The 23,426-nt window shown below is 42.4% G+C and overlaps 1 protein-coding gene across 1 annotated transcript in view; it reads left to right on the forward strand.

Annotated features, from left to right (window-relative positions):
- Nucleotides 1-18,511, forward strand: part of gfod1 (glucose-fructose oxidoreductase domain containing 1) — a 32,834-nt gene extending 14,323 nt beyond the window's left edge. Inside the window, exons 2-3 of the mRNA XM_035142824.2 lie at nt 14,854-15,047; nt 15,332-18,511. Coding sequence (XP_034998715.1) covers nt 14,854-15,047; nt 15,332-16,072 — 935 coding nt within the window. The 3' untranslated portion in view covers nt 16,073-18,511. The remainder of the gene's footprint in view (nt 1-14,853; nt 15,048-15,331) is intronic.
- The last annotated feature ends 4,915 nt before the right edge of the window (nt 18,512-23,426 follow it).

The following is a 23,426-nucleotide window of genomic DNA, read 5'->3' on the forward strand; positions in this document are numbered from 1 at the left end:
ACATGTTAGTGATGGAGATCATCAGACTGCTGGCCCCTCAGTCTGTCATGTGTCATATCTCAGCAGTCACATGGTAAATGAGCAACGTTTTCACAAGATTGTTTATAGAGGCAGGAAACGCCATTTCCTTTTAGCTACAAAATCAGCGACCCCAAAGAAAACATCTGACATTTTATGATATTCATGTCGGAATGATATGTGTTTACTCCAGTCACTAAACAATGCCAGAAGAGTAAAATGGGTTGCACCACAAAAAACTATTAGGTATCAGCTGTTATTAAATATTTAACTGTTACATATTTAACTAAACCAACGTTGTGCTAATATATGACTAATGAATAATATGAAACATTCTCAAAGTATTGGACCTGATGTTTTATCAAAATGTTTAATAGTGATGAAAAGTTTTAACTGCAATTGATGAAAACAAATCCCTCCTATATATACACAGTATCGCATTATAATGCTATGCTAACAGATGACAAGCAAAGTAGCATCATCAGATTTGCATAATTGGATATTCCCAGCTCCCTCGATTGTATAAATACTAGGGATTTTGAATACAGTAAATTGTGTGTGTATGCAGATATAAAACAAAGCAACCTAGTAAACGTGCAATAATAAACATATTTGCAAAATAAAAGTCTTTATTAAGTAGACAGTTCTTACGTAGAAATGAATGGATCGTCCGAACTGCATTGTGGTTCCGTTGTTCGGCTTTGCTTGCGTTGTGCGGTAGAAGTTATCAAAGTGAGAAGGAGGCTGCAGGAGAATCCTGGTGTGTGTTCATCTGGTTGTGGAGTTTATTCCCCTTGTACTTCTCTCTCTAGCATTGCATGGACAGCTAACATGGCAAAGTAGCACGAAATCCAGCTTTGTTGTGTGTCCTGAGCGGGAAACTGTGATTGTTGTTATGACGATCCGATAAGCACCAAATATAAGTCAAGCCTAATGCCAAGCAAGTGAAGCAACATGTACGTGATAGTGCTCAGTTATCTTTGACCCCTTTGGTCCCCCAAAGACAAAGCACATACAAGAGTGTAAGCAAAAACATTAAGGGAAATCATCCGGTGAAGAACAGTCTTGTAATTTACTCCTGGCTCTGTTAACTGCTGTTTTGAAATATGTTAAATAAAAAATACGACTAAGAAAAGACTTAGGTACACAAGCCTGATGGGCATGAACTGGTGCATTGGTTCAGGGGTGGTAAATTCATCTGTTGCCGTCTCTACCAAGTGGGGCCCCTGACAATGAGGCGGATGTAATCTCAGAGCGTCACTGGCACACAGCTGTTCAGGAGGAGCATCTCCACCCTGTGGCGAATGCGATTCAGTGTATGATGTCTCCATCTATTAGCCTGTGCCTGAAGTCACTCGGCTGCCCGTGCGCCTCAGGACATTAATGGTTATTAATGAGCGTGTCTGCTCATGGTACAAGTGTCTTTTCTCCCCCTGTCACTGTTGGTTCTTGTGGATCTTCTCAACATTAATTAATATAAATCAATTTCACGGTTTAATGCTGTTACACTTCCTATTAAAACTGTTAAATTGAATTCAGAAGGAGGACTCTGTCTTTATTTTCCTCAACGCGCTCTGTGCCAGCACATAGTATGGAAGTAATAAGCTTAGGAGTCCAGTGAATTATGATCACACGCTGTGAGTCATGTGCTCCTTACAACAGCAGTGTGTGGATGTGTATTTGTGCACATGGCTGTATACATGGAAAAAAAGTGTGTTTGCTCTGAGTGACCAGTAACTGTTGGCTCTATGTTGCCCATTAACATTCGGAGCCTCCTCCCTCCACCTCCCTCATTCACTCCTCAGCAGCCTCGTCCGACACAAAGATGCCCTTCATGGCTCCGCCAGAAGCAGCCAGAAGAGAAGGATCCACCTCGTGTTTGTCTACCCCAGACTTTCCCCAAAAGAGATTAAATACAAACAGTTGTCCTTGTTCGCTTCTCATCCAGAGGAGAATGTGGACACAATGGAATATAAATCTGCAGGTGGAATAGTTAAGCAGTAGTCATGTGTGAACACAAATGCAGTCTCTGTGGACTTTCTCTGCCTGACCTCCTAGTATAATATTCATAGAAATGTGTCGAGAGTTTGTGGTGATAAGAGCCGACACCAGTGTCTCTGTGCTGTCAAGAAAAAATCATGTGGAGTTAATATGTCACTTCCTGTCTCTGTCTGCTGCACCCGGCTGCTCCACCTCTTGTGTCTGTGCAAAGAACCTCCCACTGCGTTGTGCATGAGTGAAAAGTAAACTCTGGGTAGACTCTAGCCGATTCTCCGGATTTACCCGCAGGCTTAGCGTTTCCACCTTGTTGGGTGCCACTGCTCTCCCCATAGGAAAACAATGGCAGAATCAGACCGCTGACCATACGGGCGGCCTAAAGCCTATCCTCATACATTTCAGCTGGGCACATAAAGAAGAACATACCCTAGGTTTCCTAGACCAGCTTCACTTTGTTATTGTGTATGTACAAGACTCCAACTTCTATTGCTTTCCTTCTCTTCTGTATTCCTTGTTGTGAACACATCTGTCAGGTCAGATTTGAGGCTTTAAACACGCAAGACTTCCCACAATGCAGCTGTAAACTTTCCTTTGAATTTACTGACACAAACACTGATGCTCTGCGCTCATATAATATTCTATCTCTGTATTATTCACCAGCCTCTGCCACTGCTACTTTTAATAAAACATACTCTCTCTAAACTCTGTCACCACAACATAGGGAGCCGTCAACATTTCTATTCAGCCGTATATAATTGATGACAACTGACAGGAGGTGTTGTTCACTGCGGGTCTTCTCAGACAGGAGCAGTGTTGTGGTGAATTGCTCAGTCCCAGCATGTCTCTATTAATATTCTCCCTCTCTAAAGCAGCTTATAATGGTCTGACATTCATCCTCGTGCTACTGTAATTAATGAACTGAGACACATACACAGGAGGGAGCCTGGGTAATTTTTAGTTTTTGCAAAGCAATATGGGCCCACCCCAACCGTTCATTAGTATGTAAACGAGCGGAGCTGCTGTTTGAATCACTTTAAGTTGGTAATTACAGGAACAAAAAACCCGAAATGGTCTGGACAGTGTTTTCTGCTTGACCTATACGTGACAAAGGCAAACGGAGGCTCTTCTGGCAGTAAAAATGCAAATTGCACAGAGAGAGGACTGAGATGAGCCTTTGTGAGGACACGGACAGCTCCGTCCTTGGCAGCCATGTTTCATTTGTCTCTGTTGTGTTTGTTATCGTACGGTGAGGGGAAGTGGGCTGATTAGGATGCTGTGTGTGTGTGTGTGTGTGTGTGTGTGTGTGTGTGTGTGTGTGTGTGTGTGTGTGTGTGTGTGTGTGTGTGTGTGTGTGTGTGTGTGTGTGTGTGTGTGTGTGTGTGTGTGTGTGTGTGTGTGTGTGTGTGTGTGTGAGTGATTAGAGAGTAGGGGTAGTGACTCAACCCAGCAGTTAATTAGACCCTGGAGGACCACAGGGGGTGCAGGTGGAGGCCTCATCACACACAGGCGTAAATGCATGTGCACATTTGCCTTTATGAGGTGTAGAAGCACGTCCACCGTTGTACTACTTTCCAATTTCCAGAGGCCGTGTGTTAAATGATCATCAGTACAGCCACTGTTAATCCACCTGCATGTGTAAATAGTCAGTTCATCCAACATTTTACAAACACACTTTATTACTGCCATATATAACCATACAGATTTAATGTCCTAAAAGACAAAGAGATTACATTTGGCAGTTTTGAGGAGGATTGACCTTTGTGTTCTGTTAAAGCCACGGCTTGCTGTCGTTGGATCAGGAGTCTTGCAGTCGTGAGTTCATTCTATACGACTGAATGGTGACTGGGGGGGGGGGTCACATATTACACCATCTTTCACCAGGAGAAACCCCAGACTAGTATGAAACCACGTTTGATCATGAAAACACACGCTAGAAGAGACATGGGGAATCCAACCCGAGCTCGACCCAAACCTGACAGGCATTCTGCTTTTTCTGTCCCCAACCTGAGCCTAATGCAGTTCATATAAGCTGCACTGATTCTTTGACCCTGTCCATTATATGCATGGTTATGCTAGTGACTTAAGACACGTGCAGTGTAAAAAAAAATCCGGTGGCACCTCACTGCTGCATGTATCTTCATCACCTTCACCTTGTCCTGCGCTCTGATTGGCTGGAGCTGGTGCAGACACTGACCAGATTTCCAACAGGTTGTAAATGTGAGAAGAGTCTCAGAGCCTCTTTCATCGAGTCTTGGAAGAGTACACACATAACGACTGGCAATTGCAGATCAAGGGCTTTTGTCTGCAACTCGCAAAATTGTCTGCAATTGAGAAATTGGGCTGAAAATCGTGTAGTGGGATCTAGTCCATTTCTCTGTGCTGTATGCAGCTGACTGTAATTTGCGTAGCAGCCTGGTAAGTGCATGGCCACCATTAACATGTGCTTTTAGCGCATGCATTAGGAACCTCGTGGCCAGAAGCCACTCCTTTGGTTACTGTTCATCGATAGTGGCCGGCGAGCCATTCTGTTTCAAGGGTTAATGGCAGCACTTAAACACATTTAGGAATGCTAAATTCCTTGCAACTCGAGGGCATTAGCTGAAGGGCAAAGCCGGCTGAGTGAGACTAATGCTCGTCATCATTCATACTTCTGCTGTGCACTAATGGAGCAGCTCCAAGCTCTGATACAGACAATACACACCCCAAAAAGCACCCTGCTGCTGATTTATCAGTCTTATCAGTGTGTTAGATGTAGTCCAGCTGGTCGCTTTTTGTTGCCAGATGCCGAAGACTGATTTGGATCATTAATGCTATTTCTGAACAGGAGGAAACACAATTAGCAAAAGCCTTCCTTTGTCTCTATGTAGTTCTTAGGTAGATTATTTCTGTAAAATTTGTGGCTTGCATTATATTACATAAGTTCAGAGAGTTGCTGTTGAAGAAAAACTGTAGAAATTAGTTATGATTTAGTTATGTTCCTGTACCTTTATTTTGGTGACAGCTATGATTTTTCACATATACACTGTCAACTCACGGCAAGAAGGTTCTCGCTTCCATCCGGCAGCAAACCAGGGCCTTACTGTGTGGGGTTTGCATCTTCTCCCTGTGTGTCTGTGAGTTCTCTCTCAGTCCAAAGACCTGCAGGTTAACTGGAGACTCGAAATTTGTAGGTGTGAATGTGTGCGTGAATGGTTGCTATATGATAGGCCTGTGACAGACTGGATGGCGACCTGTCCAGGAGATATAAAGATAAAGTGTGTGTGTATGCTGATATGTGTACGTGATTTATATATAAAGATGGACAGTGGACATTCTGGACAATGAGTCTCCACTTCCGCCACTATCCAGTCTCCCTGATCCAAACTCTGGAGTCTGCGCAGTGGGTCCTGTTGAGACATGTGCTTGACTAACCGTGAGTCAGTCTCTATTAATCTCTCTCTTAATGATAGTGTTCTCACAGAATTGACATGAATTAGGCTAATTACAGCTGAGTCATTTCTTAATGACAGTGGATAGCTTACCTTACCTAACCTTGCCTGAGATACTGTTGATTGTGGTTTAAAACAATCAGTATCTTGAGATTAGAAAATCACTCTCTTCCAATACTTTGATTTGACTAAATATTTCATTTGAAGGCTTCAGTACCGATTTATGTCACAGGCAGTTGGTCTAAAAAAAGATGTGAGTAAATTATTGATATCCCGCTCACGGCCTCTGGACTGTCACCAGCTTGTCTTTCGATCAGTGTCTGACCAAACGCACTGTCCTCTTCATAACTCCACTCTTACACAATGACTGTGTGTGTTCCTGCGTAACAGCAGTGGGCTGTGCCTCTGCTTTTGCATCAGCTGCCCGAGAAAAGCAAACATTACTGCGCTCATACATCACTGTTATCAAGGTGCCTATTTACATGCTAATTTCCAACTGGGGAGCACACTCCTGTCACACAATGAGTCAGCAGGAAGCTTGTTTTCTCTGATTTACATGCGGCAAGAGAGCTATGCACTGTTCAAAATCTGTGGTTGTCCGCGTCTCCTCTCCACACTGCTTTGTAATTGCTTTAAGCTAAATTTAATTTGGGATAATCAGCAGAAGATGAGACTAGCCCGTCTCTGAGGGTCTACTCTCTTCAGCCAGTGCACACATAGCTTTATTTTAGCTTGTTGAAACCCATGTTATCTACTGTAATTAATATGTACACTACATCGTCAATTTGATTTAGAAAAAAATCACTTGAGGCTCCACTAGAGACTACACAAAGGAGTCCCATCCTGTCAGTAGTGGTTTCTCTTTGGCCCCCTTTCCGGCTCCGCCTTTGATTGGCAGTGATGAAAGCATGACAACCAGGTGAAAGTGCAAATTTGGCAAGACAGCGAGGTGAGTGCTTTAGTTTTCGTGACATCGAAAAGTCCTCTATTTGCAATGGGAAAGGAGTCAATCGTCTTTTTGTAGCAGGTTTATCAACGATTAAAAAAACTGCATATACTGGCTTTTGGTGTAAAAGAGGTATTTGTTTATTGTTGATTACACCTTACTGTGTGTGTGTGTGTGTGTGTGTGTGTGTGTGTGTGTGTGTGTGTGTGTGTGTGTGTGTGTGTGTGTGTGTGTGTGTGTGTGTGTGTGTGTGTGTGTGTGTGTGTGTGTGTGTGTGTGTGTGTGTGTTACAAGCTTTTCAACAGTCTCCATAGGCTTCACAGACAAAGCTAATTACTTTTTTAGTGCTTCAGTGATGGATCTTTATCATCTTTCAGGTCCAATCACTTGCCTTTGTCTGGTCACAACACTGCCACACACAGATATGATACACTTGTGTAATCACGTACGCATGGTTTTGCACTTTATTTGCACTTTATTTGCATATAGTGGGATTATCCTAACAGTGTGAGGCTGTGTGATACTTTATGAACAGATGTGGTACAGTTTTACATTTGTCTACAGTGGTTCAGTGACCTGATGAAACACAAGCAAATCAGAAGTAAAACATAAGTAAATCAGGGAAAGTTAGAATTACCACTTTGTGGCTATATGCCTCTGCCAGCCAGTTAAATAACACAAAATATGGCCGTGATGTCCTCCGCTGTACATTGTTTTGCAGCTTGTTGTGACAATGCAGTGAAGTTGACCTTTGACCTTGAATATATATAATGTCATCCCTTGATCATTTTATTCTGTTAGATAATTTTGTTCAATTCTGTCAAAACTTTAAGTTCATTAGTCATGGCTAAAAATGGTATTTGTTAAGTCACAGTGATCTTACCCTTTGACCTTTGACCTCCAAAGTTTAACACCTCCTCCTTAAGTCCAAGTGAACATTTGTGCCGAGTTTCAAGAAATTCCCTCTTAGCATTCTTGAGATATCATCCTCAGAAGAAGGGGACAGACGGGCAGTTGGACAAAATGTTTGGTTTTAGTAAGTAAGTGTAACATTAAACTAATCAATACAGCGAATTATTAATGATGTGTCTCTCTCGTCATAATGACGAAATTTTACTAAAGGTGGAATAATTCATTTTCATCAGTGTGTAGGAATCTTAAAAGCTTCTCCACCTTGTCTCCTCCTCCTGACCTGCGCCCTGCAGGAGCTCGTGCACGGTGCAGTGTGGCAGATGGCGGACACTCCCGCCTGGTTTCCCAATCTTTTCTATTTCTGGCATCCTCAAGCGGAGGGCCTATTGTTTTGGCTGTCACCGTGAAGCGTTCAGCATCCTTCTTAATCCACCTGGTTTTCCTCTGTGGCGACGTCCAGCTGTTGCCACTGGGCCGCAATGATGACGGATTTCACATCATTTCAGCAAGGAAACATATGGACGCGTGTGCAGCTGTGAATATTTCAGAAGTAGGGGAGATGTGTCCCTGAATTTCTATTCTCATAAATTTTGATTTTGATTCTTTTAGGCCAGGGCTAATGTTATTTCCTCTATCTATGGATGAAGTCAAGTGAAATGTATCACAGTTGCCATGGCACGTTTCCATCCCACCATAAAAAATGCACAACAGTAAACAAAGAGTAATTACACAATAGCTGACTTAGCTTTGCTGTCACGTACAAATCTACCAGCCCCGCCCTCCCTAAGACCCAACCTGACCAGCCGGCCCAGTCACCACGTGCTGCTTTCCTTCCTCACCATTACCGCTGGAGGTGTGAATGCATAAAACCTCACGCACTGATTGTTTCCCCTCTGCCGCACACAAACACACATCGAGCCTTATCCTGTTCGTCCCAATGCCCTGTGTTTGTGTGTGTTGCTGTGGATATTAGGATCTTATCCAGAAGGATACACTGGCACCATGCAGAGAGGCGCAGATGATGAGCGTGGCAGCGAGCCGAGAGCAGCTCTGGGCTGGAGAGAGCTGGCCCTCGCTTGTAATGATTCAGCTGCTTTGTCCCTTTGTCTCTGTGTGGGTCTCACTGTCTCTGTTCTTTGTAAATGAGTTTCTCCAGACAGAAGTTGAACCTGTTCTTCCTGCTGCCGTCTTAGCAAGATAGTAAAAACGTAAAAATACACTCAAGTCTATTATGGACCCTGAAGTCTCAAAACCCCAAGCATTAGGATGGTGTGTGTGTGTGTGTGTGTGTGTGTGTGTGTGTGTGTGTGTGTGTGTGTGTGTGTGTGTGTGTGTGTGTGTGTGTGTGTGTGTGTGTGTGTGTGTGTGCGTGTGTGTGTGTGGTGTGTGTTTCTTCACATTCTGTTGATAATCATCTAATTTCTATATATTATTTTTAATTTAATTTAATTTGAAATACATTATTGCCCCTTTAATGAGATTTGGACCTTGATCCTTGTGTGGGTCTACTTCTCGATCTAGAAACAAAAGGCTTTGGTAATGATACCATTTTTAACAACTTTAAGCACCTGGACTTGCATTTGCTTGAAGTGCTGTACACCTCAAGTTCGTGATTTCAGTTTGAGTGTGTGGACTGGATGTCAATATAAGCAGGCAAGCAGGCTTCTACAATTCACTGCTGTTCAGTGAAGGAGTTCTTTAGTTTGAAGCACAATATTCAAAGCAGTTTTTAAATCCCATAATATCAATAGGCAAAGTTCATAATGACCTGAATTTACTTCAAATTCATGGTGCTATCCCCATTATTTCCCCTTTGTAACCTGCAGTATAGTGTTTATGCTGTTGCAGTATGCTGCAGGATCTCTCTCTCTCTGCTGCTCGGTCTCTGGAGTCTCTTGGTTAGATATGTCCTGGACATGAATTATTAATGTTGAGGGACTGAGCTGCAGTGCTGGAGTTTTTTTCTGCTCCATTACTGCTCTCCCACTGGGCCCACAGCTTTACCTGTGAGCTGAGCTCCACTTCACCCTGACTATCACTGTAGCTATTTCCCTCTCCCTGGGTCCCTGGTGTCTGGCTCTTACAGTAAAACTACATCTGTTAGCACTGGTCTAAATATAACGGGCTATGCTATAATTGGAGATATTGTATGCTAATTTATGCTGACCTTATTCTGAATAATACATTATTTTAGTCATGATGTTAACATGAGCTGTTAACAGAACGTTTTATTGTATTAGGATGTCCACATGACATCCATCTACTTGTTCACACTCGAACCCAGTACATGCAAAAAACTAGAAATGAGTACATGAAGCTTGAAGTACTCAAAACTGCCTCACTAACTGCCATACATGTCGATGTCACAAAATGCAGTGAAAAAGAACATTTTAGCGCAGTTAACCCATTAATGCTCCCTCTAACAAAATAATTCTAAAACCAAAGCATGGTTTGAAAACAGCTTCTTAAAACGTCACTGTTGGCTGAAAACTTGATGAGCATTATTGGACAGACAGAAACAATAAACCTTAAAGGTATAGGCTCTCACATGGTATGTTTCATGTTCCTATACGATTTGAGTGATGCTGTAGCTTTATGGTATCAGATCAGATGAGTCCTCCTCTTCCTCCTCAAACATGTCCCTCACCCTGAGTCTTGGCTACTGGCTCAGCAACAATGTCAAAGTCTGTGTCTAAATCTTCTAAGTCATCAGATATGGCTCCTGTCTCTCTGGTCATCAGCCATTGTCTGAACCACGGATTCAAACACTTTTGTTGTGGGCTAAACCTGCAGAAAAACGAACAAAAAAGAAATTTCCAACAATGCATGTCACTTTCCAGACGTACATTTCAATGAATCACACAGTTTGTTACTAGTCATGTGACTTGTAAACGACAAAATTATATATAACTATGCCTAAAGGCCATCTGGTTCTAAAGTAGGAATCACAAAGACGTCCACTCCTGAAGGGAGAAACGCACGTGTTGCATCCATTCTGAATGGGTGAAGATGTAAACACGTCTAAATAATGGGACTAAGGTCAGAATACTCCACATGTCTTTATTTGATGATTGCTTTTTCCTAGTATGACCTTTCATTCAGGTTAAGGTAGTTAGGAAATGCTGTTTACATGGCAGCGTCTTGTTCAGACTATTGTCATAATTGTGTTAAAATCTGAATCTTGTGTCCATGTAAACGTGTCTTTTGTCTCTGTTTGAGAACGTCTCTCAAAATATTTTCCACATGCGATGTTAAATTGACAGACTCTTGCTTGCTGTCACATTCTCTACATCTCCTCTCTGTTGTATTCTACACTTTGGTGCAAGGCCATTTTCTCCCTCAACTTACTGCAGGAGCTGTTGTGATTTTACCTTGTGCTCAGGTACATCCATAATCTACCAGACACATGGACACACACAATACATCCTGTCACCCTCTGGGCTTGGCTGTGGCTGAGTAGCTCATGATGACTCAGCACTCTGACCCGTGTAAGCCAGACTCGACCCCTCAGAGCTTTGTGCACGAGGAGCGAAAGGTCATCGCTGACCTGAGGAAGAGCTGTTTTTGTCTGAAAAGGTCGTGCTAAGCTTGAGTTGACACATCAGTGCAGGCATGAGCAGAAATGACACTGCATATAGAGTCATGAGTTCAGACATCTCTGCCTTTAGTGTGGTACATTTTAAATAATTCGGATCTAGGAACTTACCAAAGAGACTTGTATGGTTTTTGGCATGAAGAGAAAAGCTGCGGGAGAGTGAAATCTGCCTTTGGGGATTTTGGCCAAGCTATTGTTCAGACACTGAGCTCAACACGAATGCCAAAAAAGTCACTCAAGAGCAGTTAGCGTTTACCCACAAGGCTGTTCACCCTGGGCTATGCATCTTCCCAGTTTCTGTTTGTGTGTGTTGCTGCCAAAAAGAAAGGGGTTCTGGGGTGCACTCTTGTTGCTTGGCTTTGTGTGTCTGCAGTGGCCAGGGTTGTGGGTGGGGGCTCCCACGGCACTCCTCAGAACTGGGTCAGAGGGATTAATTTCCTGGCCTGGCCGATTGGCGCTAATGGCAGATTAGCATGGTAAATTTCACTTCCAAAACAGCCCCTCCACCAACAAGACTGGAGGAGAGGCCGCATGCTGCTTTTCACACTCTGGGGGCTCCAGGAATGTGTTTGTAGAGGGATGCCCCTACAATGCGTGTGCACATATAATTTCTGACAAATTTCTCGGGCGACTTCCCCCTGGGGCCTAAAGACATGGTGGTGACGATGATGGAGCACGGAGTTGGGGCATCTACTGTATGAGGAGCTTCTGGATGACGGTTAGAAGTAGTTGATGTGGTAGAGTTAAGGTGGTGCAGTGGTGGACATTGGTTGCTTAGTAGTCGCAGTGCTCAACTAAAAGCTGAGCGATTGGCTCTCGGCGATTGTGTCAGGTTGTGATTTGATCAAAAGATAGTGAGCTGTTGGAGCCTAGAGATTGCGTAAAAACAGTGTACGTGACTCAGGAGTCATGTGCAAGAAGACTGAACTTTGGAGAAAATCTGTTGTCATTTCATGGATGGGTTCAGATTTTCCCTTCATGCATCACTGACAGGCCCACACGTTGGGAAAGTACCGGTGGGTGCTGGTGTCCAGTCATGTCCCGTATTTCCTACAGTGTATTTGCACAACAAAGGAATTGCTTCAGGGCCAGTATGGAAAGGATGATTATTTACAGTAACTCTTTACATGTACACTATTGAGAAAGGGTTGGGAAAAAATCTGAATCCCTCTCTTGAATCCGTCTGAGCAACTTGTGAGATCTCTAGTTGTGTCTGTATGGACTAATGGGATTGTTGGGGTTATAAATACTGCTGTCTGTGTTCTTTGACAAAGAGTGACACAGGCTATTAGTACCTGTGCGTTAACAGGTTGGTTGATCTCATGACATCATCAAAGAAGGCTCACTCTCTCCCATGTAGGGCTAGTGGTGTAACCTCTGGGTCTGTAACAGCAACAATACTGACATGACAGTCTTAAAAAAATAAACTACTCCGGGAGCTGTATGAAAAAGGTTCCAACAATATCAAGGCCCTTTTAGCACCACCTTTAGCACCACCTTTAAGATAACACAGGATAACACAGGCGGTCAGCCATCTTTACTACATTAGCACATCAGCTAGATGCTGCTGCACAAAGAGCTATTCACCTGTTTATTCAAAGTTTGATAAAGCTTGACCCAGTATGCAGAATAGCGAACTTGAGAATCACTTGTCGTTGCTGTTGTCGTCAACGTCACATAAGGTTGATGAGTCCCAGTTGCCGCTGCTATAGAGTGCTGGTCGCCTGTTTATTCCAAGTTTATTAATAGTGAACGTATCACATGTCCAATTCGCACCAAATTCAACACTGCACCACTAACAATACACATGTCAAGTGTGAAGCCGATAAGATGAATGGTTCTCGAGATATGCCTTCCACAGACAGGCCTGTCTGGAACTAGTAGATAGATACTTCTTTCCATTTTGTTGAATCCAACCCAAACATGTCAAATCTTTGTTGATATCAGCTTCTTAACTGTGAGGATTTGCTGCTTTTCTTCTGTTTCATGTGATAGTGAACTGAATTTAAAGTGAGATGCAGAGGTCACCTTGGCCTCTGGAAGACATGCAATGGACACATCACTGTATATTCTCACAATCTAGAGCCGGAATGACTTATCATCAACAGATTTAACAGTAAGGAAAACAATCACTAATTGAAAAGAACAAACCATGTTCCTGTAACAATAAAAGGTCAAGTTCAAATTGAGTTAATGATGTGTTTTGCATGTTGTTCACCGACTCTTGTCTGTCTCGAATGGTGAGACATGTCTCTTCAGTCCAGCCTCTTCTCTCTGTTGTGTTTGGGTGCTGCTGACATCAGTGGCCCTTTTGATGTGCGAGAAGTGAATTTAATTAGGTTTCGTACAGCGTCTGCAGGCTTTTCCTCTCCTTCCCTTCCCCATCTCTCCTGCGCTCGTCTTTTTATCAGCCTTTCATCAGGCCTGTGGTAATACCAGTGAAGCCTGTCTAAAGCTCTCTGAGCTGTGCAGTCTTACACCACACACACCGCACAGTTATGACTGCAACAGCTTGCACGCCTGCCAACATTAAAGCTGCACTCAGGGATTCAGGTTTTCTCAAGATCTTGTATTGTGGTTATTGTAATGTGGAGATGAGTAGGAGTGTTATATTAGTATGTAACTTCAGCAGCAACTTCAATATGTTTTTTTCCCTATCCTTCCTGGTCTTTCTGTTGTAGAGCAGAACTTATTGATTTCACATTCAAATTTTGTGATGCTTACACTCAGAACCCTGCAATCGCACACAAAAAGCCCCTGCTTGTGCCCGAACTGTGTAATTGCACTGAGATTTCCATCGCTCCAGCTTCAGCTCTTGTCGGCTACTTCTGCTTCACCCTCCACAGCTCTGTTTTTGCACGGGCTTCCCGTTGAAAGTAAAGCTAGCGCAACCTTTGTCAACCATACATCTGGCTCTCTATTTGTTGGGGAATGACAGACAAAATGTATCCAAGTGCAGAAGAAAAAAATCTGAAGAAGACATTTAGTGAAGCAGCGTGAACCTGAAGCGCAGGAAATCTTTCCAAGCAACAAATGATCTGAGTCCAAGCGCATAGTTTGAGAACAAGCAGAGCAAATCTAAGCACAACCATAGCTATTTCAGTTCTAGGACAGTGTGTTGAGTGAAAGAACACAAAATCTGAATCTGACATCAATAAGTTCTGCTCTTAAGACTGAACGACCATACTCTTTAATGAAGATTAAAAAAACAAACATACATCAATATAGAGTTCTTCTAACATTTTATTACTTTTAAAGGTTCAATGTGTAATGTGATTTTGAATATTAATAATCCTATTGATGTTTTCACTCATGTGGGATCATCTAAATTGTACAAATAGTTTTCTTTACCCTAGAATGGCCCCTTTATATTAAAGGTCCTCTCCGCCATGTTTTTTATAGTCATCCAAGCTGGACAAACACCTTTTGAGTTTTTATGACATCTAAAGGCTACCACAGGTTCTCTTTCATGTTTGGAAGGGGAGGGTGAGGTGAGGGGTATTCAGCTGCAATGTGACACTTCACCACTAAATTCTACAGAACTGAACATTTGCCGTTTTAGAGGAGCATCTTCCCTCTTAGCCTTAGACTGTGGACAATGCTTTATATACAGTGAACATATGTTGTGAATCCTTTTGTCATTAAGCGTCCATGACTCATTGGCAAGAGTTCGGGAAGTTTAGGGATTCTTGACTCAGCTATTATGGGAGTTGCCACATTTTGAAGTGCTGCATTGTTTCTTCAGGGGATGTTTTCAAGCTCCAGAGGATATTATGTCTGTGTGTGTGTAATGTGACCACATTACTTCTCCTTCTCCCTCTTCCTCTCATGCACCTTTGCCCTTCATCTTAACATCGCCAGTATGAAGGGAAACTACTGTTAAAACAATGAAATTCTTTAGCAAATGAGCCAAAAAACGTGGCTCATTCCCAATTTTCTCTACTCTCTTTTCCAAGGTATTGGAAAGAACGTCATCTGCGACAGGACCGCCACGCCTCTGGATGCCTTCAGAATGATGTCAGCTGCCCAGTACTACCCCAAGTTATTGAGCATCATGGGAAATGTTCTGCGTTTCTTGCCAGCCTTCGTTCGGATGAAGGAACTCTTGGAAGAAGGGTACATTGGGGAGCTTCTGGTCTGTGAGGCCCAGGTGAGACAAAAATTATCAATTCTCGTTTTTAGATTGGGGATTTGTCAGTTGATATCTTGCAATTTATAATGACAACATCAATATTATGTTACGTTATTTAGAGGTTAGGTTGAGTTAGAACAGGACCTACAGAAATGACAAGGAGTCAGCATCTTGCTTAAGGCACTTTAGCACCATGGGCACTTTCTGACACCACCCAAACTGTTGTGTTTCTGTTGTCCTAACAAGAATACCTTCTATAGTAGCTAAATAACTTGTCACAATTTCTTCTCTTCGCCCTAAAGGTCCACAGTGGTAGTCTCCTGGGGAAGAAATACAACTGGAGCTGCGATGATCTGATGGGAGGTGGTGGCCTGCACTCGGTGGGCAGCTACATCATCGACCTGCTTACATTTCTGACTGGCCAGCGGGCGGCCAAAGTCCACGGCTTCCTAAAGACCTTCGTCAAACAGACGGACCACATCCAGGGCATCCGTCAGATCACCAGTGATGACTTCTGCACATTCCAGATGGTGCTGGAGGGAGGCGCCTGTTGTACAGTCACGCTCAACTTCAACGTGCCTGGAGAGTTTCGTCAGGAGGTAATCGTCGTGGGTACAGTCGGGCGGTTAACGGTCACAGGGGCCGACCTGTACGGACAGAAGAACAGCGTGGGCGAAGGGAGCGGTGGTGGCCCTGAGCTGCTGCTCAAAGACACCACACCTCTTGAGAAGGCTTCTTTGCCGGAGAAGGCCTTCAGTGACATTCCCTCACCGTATCTCACCGGGATGATCCGCATGATCCAGGCCGTGCGGCAGGCCTTTCAGGACCAGGATGACCGGCGGACGTGGGACGGGAGGCCTCTGACAATGGCTGCCACCTTTGAGGACTGCCTGTATGCTCTTTGTGTGGTGGACACCATCAAGAAATCCAACCAGTGTGGAGAGTGGCAGAACATTGTGGTGATGACGGAAGAACCAGAGGTCAGCCCGGCATATTTAATCAGCGAAGCAATGCGGCGGAGTAGGATGTCCCTCTACTGTTAGCATCTAGCTGATGTGCTAATGTAGTAAAGATGGCTGACCGCCTGTGTTATACTGTGTTATCTTAAAAACTGGAGGTGGTGCTAGAAGGGCCTTGATATTGTTGGAACCTTTTTCATACAGCTCCCGGAGTATTTTTTTTTTTTTTTAAGACTATCATGTCTGTATTGTTGCTGTTACAGACCCAGAGGTTACACCACTATTACGCAGAGAGTTATGGCTTCCTGTCACCTTGCCTCTGCAGGAAAAGCAATGTGATTAGTAATTAAACCTTTATTTATGAGGAAGTCTTTCCTGTTCCTTTTGACGGACGACTTGTGCCCTTTAAGAGGGGGATGCACCTGTAAATCAAACTGATCCATGCAACAGAAAGACGAGATACAGTCCAACAGCGGAGGCAGATGTCGGAGTGGAACTAAAGCTTCTGTGTTCTGCTTGACCGTGAGGGTATTGCACCTCTCGTCTCTGCTCCTCCTCTATGTGTATGTGTCTGGAAGTCAACACCTTTCACTGTGGGTCCGATTGAGGACAGCCGTTGAAGAACGACATTCCTCTCTGTTGAAACTTTACTGCTTTATTGTTGCTATAAATCTGAAGAACTTGCTAGTTTTACCAAGTGAATGTTTAAAAAAACAAAACAACAACTGTGTGCTTGATAGCTTCGGCCTCTGTCTGCCCTGTGTGCTTCCACAGTATGTGTGAAACAAGAGAGGAAAAAAATCAATGGTTTGGCTGGTGGGATGTCAGAGGGGTTGACCTTCTGGTTCACGTATGCAATATATTCAGGCTGAAGCTGGCAGCAGACATACTTTTATCTTCCGGCCTGGAGTCAGGGGTTAGGATGCACTAAACGCTTTATGCAGTTACAGTAGCCTGTGCATCAGTTTGCGAGTCCTTTATGGGTGGCCAAAGGTTTATACCATGCTTTCCCTTTCGTCTTAAAGCATAGCCATCAAATACACTAACATCTGTGAGACCTGTTAGATCATAATAGTCTGTACTGAGCCTTAAGTGTGGATAATGATAAAATCTTGCACTGAGTTGCGAGTTAATACTTAGCTACGTGGGTGGTTTTATCTGCATATTGCAATACAGTGGGTCACGGCTGCTGGAAGCTAATGTCATTATATGACATGCTTATAAAGCCTCTTCAACATGCACAGTGACACGCAGACTTGTCAGTGCGCAGTGGAAACTGTGTCCGCAGGGTTAGATCGAGGAGAGTTTAAATGTTAACACAATGTCAGAAGATCCCATGAAAAATAAAGTTAATCAGTTTCTCAGTACTGTCTGACTTCACTATTTAAGCCCATTGGTTTAGAGATGATCTGTAGAGCTGCACTAATCAGTATTCTTTAAATAACAATGGGTCAAATGACTTATGTTATGTGAAAGGTGTTGCTAGAGAAACCAACCGGAGGTTATCACTTGACTATGCAGTTACCCTCAGCTTAAAGTAGCATTTTAACATCATTTCACTAATTTCATTATTATCTTTAACTTAAGAGCCTCATTTCCAGTATTTAGTTGTCTAATACACACACTGGCAGTTTAAGGTCGGTTTACAGTTCAAAAACCCCACTGACACCCAAACACATCTGGCTTTTGTCTGCAGAAGGAATGCAATCAGCGTTGAGGCATAGGTCACATGACTCTGCAGTAGACACTGGTCTTTATCAGCTCTGTGTGAAAGTGATGGAAACGTAACACCCAGGTGAACGTGATCATTTGTCACGACGGTTTTCGGTGCATGACGTTGCACATGAAAAATAAAACAGAAAGGCAAACTCCTTAATTGGATTCAATTGCCTTTTTGTAGCGGGTTTACCCACATTTAAAATAAAAAAAAACACGTATTCTCGCTAATTATGGTGTTAAAGAGGTATCACATAGGATTGACTCAAATATTGTAGCTCTATGGCAAAGATGAAAAAGATCAGGTTTTGCCTACATCAAGAGTATAGGATCAATTTATTGTTGTTTTTTTGTCTTTTCATGGGATCTTTTGACAATAAGGACCAACACCACATTTATCCTTCTACCCCTCAGAGGCAAAGCAAAGTTTAGAACAAAACACGTGTATTATAGCAGGTATCAGGATATCGTGTAAAATGAATAGTGGGATCATTCATCAGTTGCCGAAAATCCAACATCTCATTGTGTTAACGGTCAGAAAGTATTTGTAAATTTCATTTGGCTTGAGGTTTGGTCTCACTCCATACAGGCGAACGAACAACACTGACCTACAAAAGCCAAAAGATTGATTTTTTTTTTTTTTATGCATCTCTGTCCCTATGTGCGGCTTCAAGCTCTTAAGCTGTGCTGAAATACTATCTATGTAACGACTACTGAAAATGAACATGTGAAAATATTATGAAACGATATGTGTTTGTCTTAAGAAATAAAACAAGTACTGTATGTATTTTATTTTGTAAAAACCAAGGAACTGGAAGGTGTTTTCGATGAGTGTTAAGGTATTTATTCTTTTGTTTTTGCTGTCCTGTATTTAGCAGACTGAGGCTTCTTAGTTTCCCCCATTTATGAATTATTTACCAAAATCCTCTTCAACACACAAGAAGCTTTATGTTTGAATTTAAGACCAGTGACGCGTCTATAATCATCCCAGTTGTAATCCAGCCTCACTACACTGTCCTCCAGTGCTCTCTCTGTCATAAGAAAAGTCGGTGCTTGTAGCTGTTCAGAGGTCAGGGTATCTAACAGCAGCGTTTGACCCATTTTATTCTTTGTGGTTTGATCCGATGTGTCACATGAGGTCAGGGCACATTACAGTTCACGCTGTGGTGGGGTTGGCCACACACAACACTAGTGTAGGCTGATGATTCGGGGGGGGGGAAGACAACAGCGTCGATAACCGGTCTGCCGGAAAAAAGCTCTGAGTCCAACACTGATAAGCTATCTCTCTTTAAGATTGCTCAAGTTATTTTATTGACCCTTGTGCACCGAGCAGCTTATCAAATCTGCATATAGACTTTCCCCCTTTGTCCGATAACGAGGCTCAAAATATATATATGTGCCTGATTTAGACTTACTAAAAACAAATATCTAGTGGAATTTGAAGGGTTTACTTCATCATCTTTATTATTATTATTATTATTATTATTATTTTCATGACTATTCTGTCTTAATCAGGCTGGAGACTTGGGAGTGAGGAGGTAAACATTTATGTCATGATTTAACTTGCAGCCTCAGTCAAGCGGGACTAAGCAGACACTGGATATTCAGGCACTGATTAGGAAATATACAGAAGAAATGATTTAACACTATGGCTCTAATATTCAGGCATCATATGTTTTCTCTGCCCCATGAAACCTGTAAACACTTTATTACTCTCTGCTTTATGGTTCTGCGATCCTTGGATGTTTGGCCTGTGGAGTCTGATTTGGAGGTGAATGATTTCCTTTACCCAGAGACGCATAAGATTCAATCAGACGTTGAACAGTTGAACAAAACCTCGTTCAGAAGCTGGTTTTACTATAAATGTTGAGATTAAAGTTGGCTTTATGTTTTTGCTAAAACCCAATGGATACCAGTGGTGATAGCAAGTCAATGAAGCTGACTGGAAATCCCAGTTAGAAAGATAAGGTGCGTGTCCCCCTTAAAACTCTTTGAATGTGATAGTCCAATATTCTTCTTACACAGGGGAAGGGTCATACCATTGTTAGTTATAGGGTTACACTCAACAAATTGAAGGTTTAACCCTCTATTGCGTGGATTTGTACTTAAACATGTACATTTTTTATGGGGTTTTATTACCTAAAAGTGCTTAAGTAATGGAAATAGATTAATTCAAATGTGTTGCTGTTCTGCAACAATGCACAATTATGGAAAGTACCATAATACCAAATACCAGATGTTTTTTCTTCTTTTTCAACTTGAGAAATCCAGGTTATGTTTAGTCAAATGCAGTACCCAATATTTCTTTATTAGTTCTAATTGTTATTTGGATTGTATGGTGATATTAACATTGTAAAAAAATGAATTACATACACTATGTAATATGACACATGTGACATGATTATCTTGAGCAAAAACAAATTCATTTATTTTTCAACAGGGATTCCATATTGCTGCTTTTCAGTAAAATTTAAATAAAGGAATTTTTTGCCAACACTATAGAGGGTTAATTATAGTTTGTTTTAAGTACCTGCTACCCGTTTTTTCCAGCTTCCAGCGCATGTGTGTGAGAGTCCACGCACAAAAGAAGCATTATGTTGCAGCTCGGCTCTCGTGCTGACATTAAATTAACTTTATTTAGAGTCCAAGGGGTAAGAAGAAGTAAAAAACCAGCAGTTACTCGTATCACTAACGAAATCAACTTGGATTTACTCTCAGTTTGTGGTAACTGGAGGTTTATCCACAAACTCCTCCTCCTCCATTGAGACTGAGTTTAACAGCTCAGCAGACTCGTCCTCAACCAGCTGCCTTCTGTGGTCACTGTATCATTAACGTCAAGCTTTTCACTTCAGTCAGCGCAGGTGGTCAGCAAACATATGGAACCCGAAAAATATTATAAAATCAGGAGTGCAATAATCGAATGGATCCTGGAGTCATTGTGATGCTGATGATAACAGAGTTGCAGGAGAGAATTATTCCCACACCACACATCCTGAATACTTACAACCATTTGCTGCTTATGAATGAACCATCTACACAGATTCACACTTATGGACGTGCAAAGGGCAGCGCTCTAATAACCGATGAGAGGAAATCTGAAGCACTGAATATTTCATGAGAGAATCTTATCGAGCTGTTACTGTACAGTATATGAGGATCTGATGCATTTTAAATTATCAGCAACATCAAATATTCGTTTTTGATAAATATTTTCTCATGTTTTCTTTATAAATGTTGAATCGTTGGATATTCTTTTACGCTCAGTGATGTTTAAAATGATGTTGGATTTGATGTCCTGATGTGTCACCACTGAAGTACAGGCCCGGGAAAGAGGGATTGAGTCTTTACGTGTAGATTTATGTTGCCAAGAACAGTTTAGTTTCCATTTCAGCTCACTGCTCGTGGCCTGTTGAGGATGTGTGTCGGGAAAAAGTTCCATCTTTGCTGCAGTCCCAGTTACTAATCTCTGTCTCTTGCCTGCGTTCACAAACACTCAGGCCTTCGCTCGCTGAGGGAGAGGAGGAGGGTGGAGGTGGGCTCGGGGGGATTGTTCATTTTCGGAGACGAGCGACCTCAAAGAGTCGCTTCCTCTGCCCTCAGAGACCGTTACTTAGCAACCGCAAGCCATGCTGCCAAAGCTATAGGACCTGTCTTGGTTTCCTTTTTTTTCTCCCTCACACAGTAACACATTAGCCCCCCCACATTTTCTTTCACACCCTCCCTCCATTTCTCTCCCCCTCTTTCTGTGACTGACTGCTCAAAGTGAGTGGGGGGCTTGCAGTTGTTGTGTTTCCTTGATTTGTCATTTCACATTTTTCACATTGTGACTCTTGATTTCAGTCCTTCAGGCTCACTCATTCTGCAGACCCCCACCACAATACATCTTTTCATCTCTCCTCTCCTCTCTTCTCCTGATTCCTCTTCTCTCCTTTCCTTTACCTTCCTTTCCTTTCAATTCCTCTCCTCTCCTCCCCTGATTCCTCTCCTCTCCTCTTTTTTAATAAAAACTAATAACGGACAGATTCTGAATTCATTTCGTGAGCTGGTTTGTGAATGCTGACTCTTGCCCTGTCTTCCTGAAACCTCTGCTTGTTCAAAGAAAAAAAAAAATCCATCTTGATGCTATAATGTGACTATATCCAATATTTATTGTTTTGTGTGTGTATTGTGGATGCATGGACCTCTGTACATACTGTAAGTTGAGCTCTCAAACGCATATTTATGGGTCTTAATCTAGAGAATGTACTTAACTGTAGGAATAATTTATATTTTCTATCCGTTGAGGATGATTTGCCATTTTTAAGGAGGGCGGGGGTGTTACAGAAATAGAAGCCCACCCCCCAGCCCTCAAGTTTCCGGCGTGCTGTACAGTGTGAGGGTGCACATCTGTTCAATGAACCCTCCATTCCAACTCCTTTTTCTGATTGACTGTGTGACACCTGTCCCAGAGGGTGTCATCTCCCAGTGACTGAATGTGTGTGGATGAGGGTGTGTGTGTGTGTCTGTGTGTGTGTGTGTGTGCGTGTGTGCAACAACATGGTTTACTGCTTCAGAACTTGTCTAATGCTGCAGTTTCTTAAGAATAAAAAAGCATACATATCCATAACAACTCTCATCTCTTTGTTTATGTTGCATCTTTTGAAGAATTTACATCTCAACCAAAGGGTTTGAGTGTCTCAGTCTCTGTGTGCGTGTGATTTAATCTATAATTATAGAGATAATATAGTAATAATATGAGAAAAATACACCTGCTATTGCTCAGACTTTGTGTTTCCTGTTATAAAAGTAACATTGTGGCAAACTGGAAAATTATGCAAAGTCCTTCATGTCCACCAAAGATGCAGAGCATACTGATGACATTTGCTGCCCCCTGCTGGCAGCTGTAAATGCTGCAAAGTACAGTGTAACTCTTCATTGCATACATCATCGCCAATTCATCAATTTTCAATTAATCAGTGCATCACATCTCCAAGTACACACACACGCACACACACGCACACACACATACAGGCTTAATAGAGCACTAAGAAGAAAATATATTAGGCGTTTATTCATTTATTTTCTAGAAAAAAATATAAATTACTTAAGAAATCATCACATCAGTTGAGGCATATGATTGTTAGTTGTAGCTTTAATAAATCAAGTCAAATATCTTCCCTCATCAAAATGAACAGGATTCTACTTATTAGGGCCCGAGCACCTCCAGTGGGAGGCCCTATTGTATTTCGAAGGATTTGTATTTCCCTTTTGGGGCTTTTTCAGGGTCTAGACGCTCAAATTGTTACCAAAGTTTGCAGGGAATTCAAAACCCCAAAAAGTCATTGTATTCTGGAGTAATTTGAAATGGGCGTGGAAAAATGGCTCAACAGCGCCATCTAAGGAAAAGCCCCTCAGTTAGCTTTCACCGATCTTCACCTAAATCGTAGCCCAGGTGTATCATGACCAGACAAACAAAAAAGGTCAGAGGTGCAATGGGAAAAAAGCAACAGGAGGCCCGCCATTTTGACTTTAGTGGCCATGTTGGCCATTTTCCACATTTTTACTTTGATGTACTTGTCCCAGGGCTTTCATCAGATCAATTTCATATGGAGATGCGTGACATCACAACAAGATGGAGATGAAAACTAACTCGAATTTCAACTTTTCGTCACACCGTGTGACCGTGGCATGGCGTCAAAGTTTGATTACACGCCATCAAAACACAAGGTTCTGTATCTCGGAC

The sequence above is a fragment of the Hippoglossus stenolepis genome, chromosome 19, assembly GCF_022539355.2.
Source record: "Hippoglossus stenolepis isolate QCI-W04-F060 chromosome 19, HSTE1.2, whole genome shotgun sequence".
NCBI classification, from domain to species: domain Eukaryota; kingdom Metazoa; phylum Chordata; class Actinopteri; order Pleuronectiformes; family Pleuronectidae; genus Hippoglossus; species Hippoglossus stenolepis.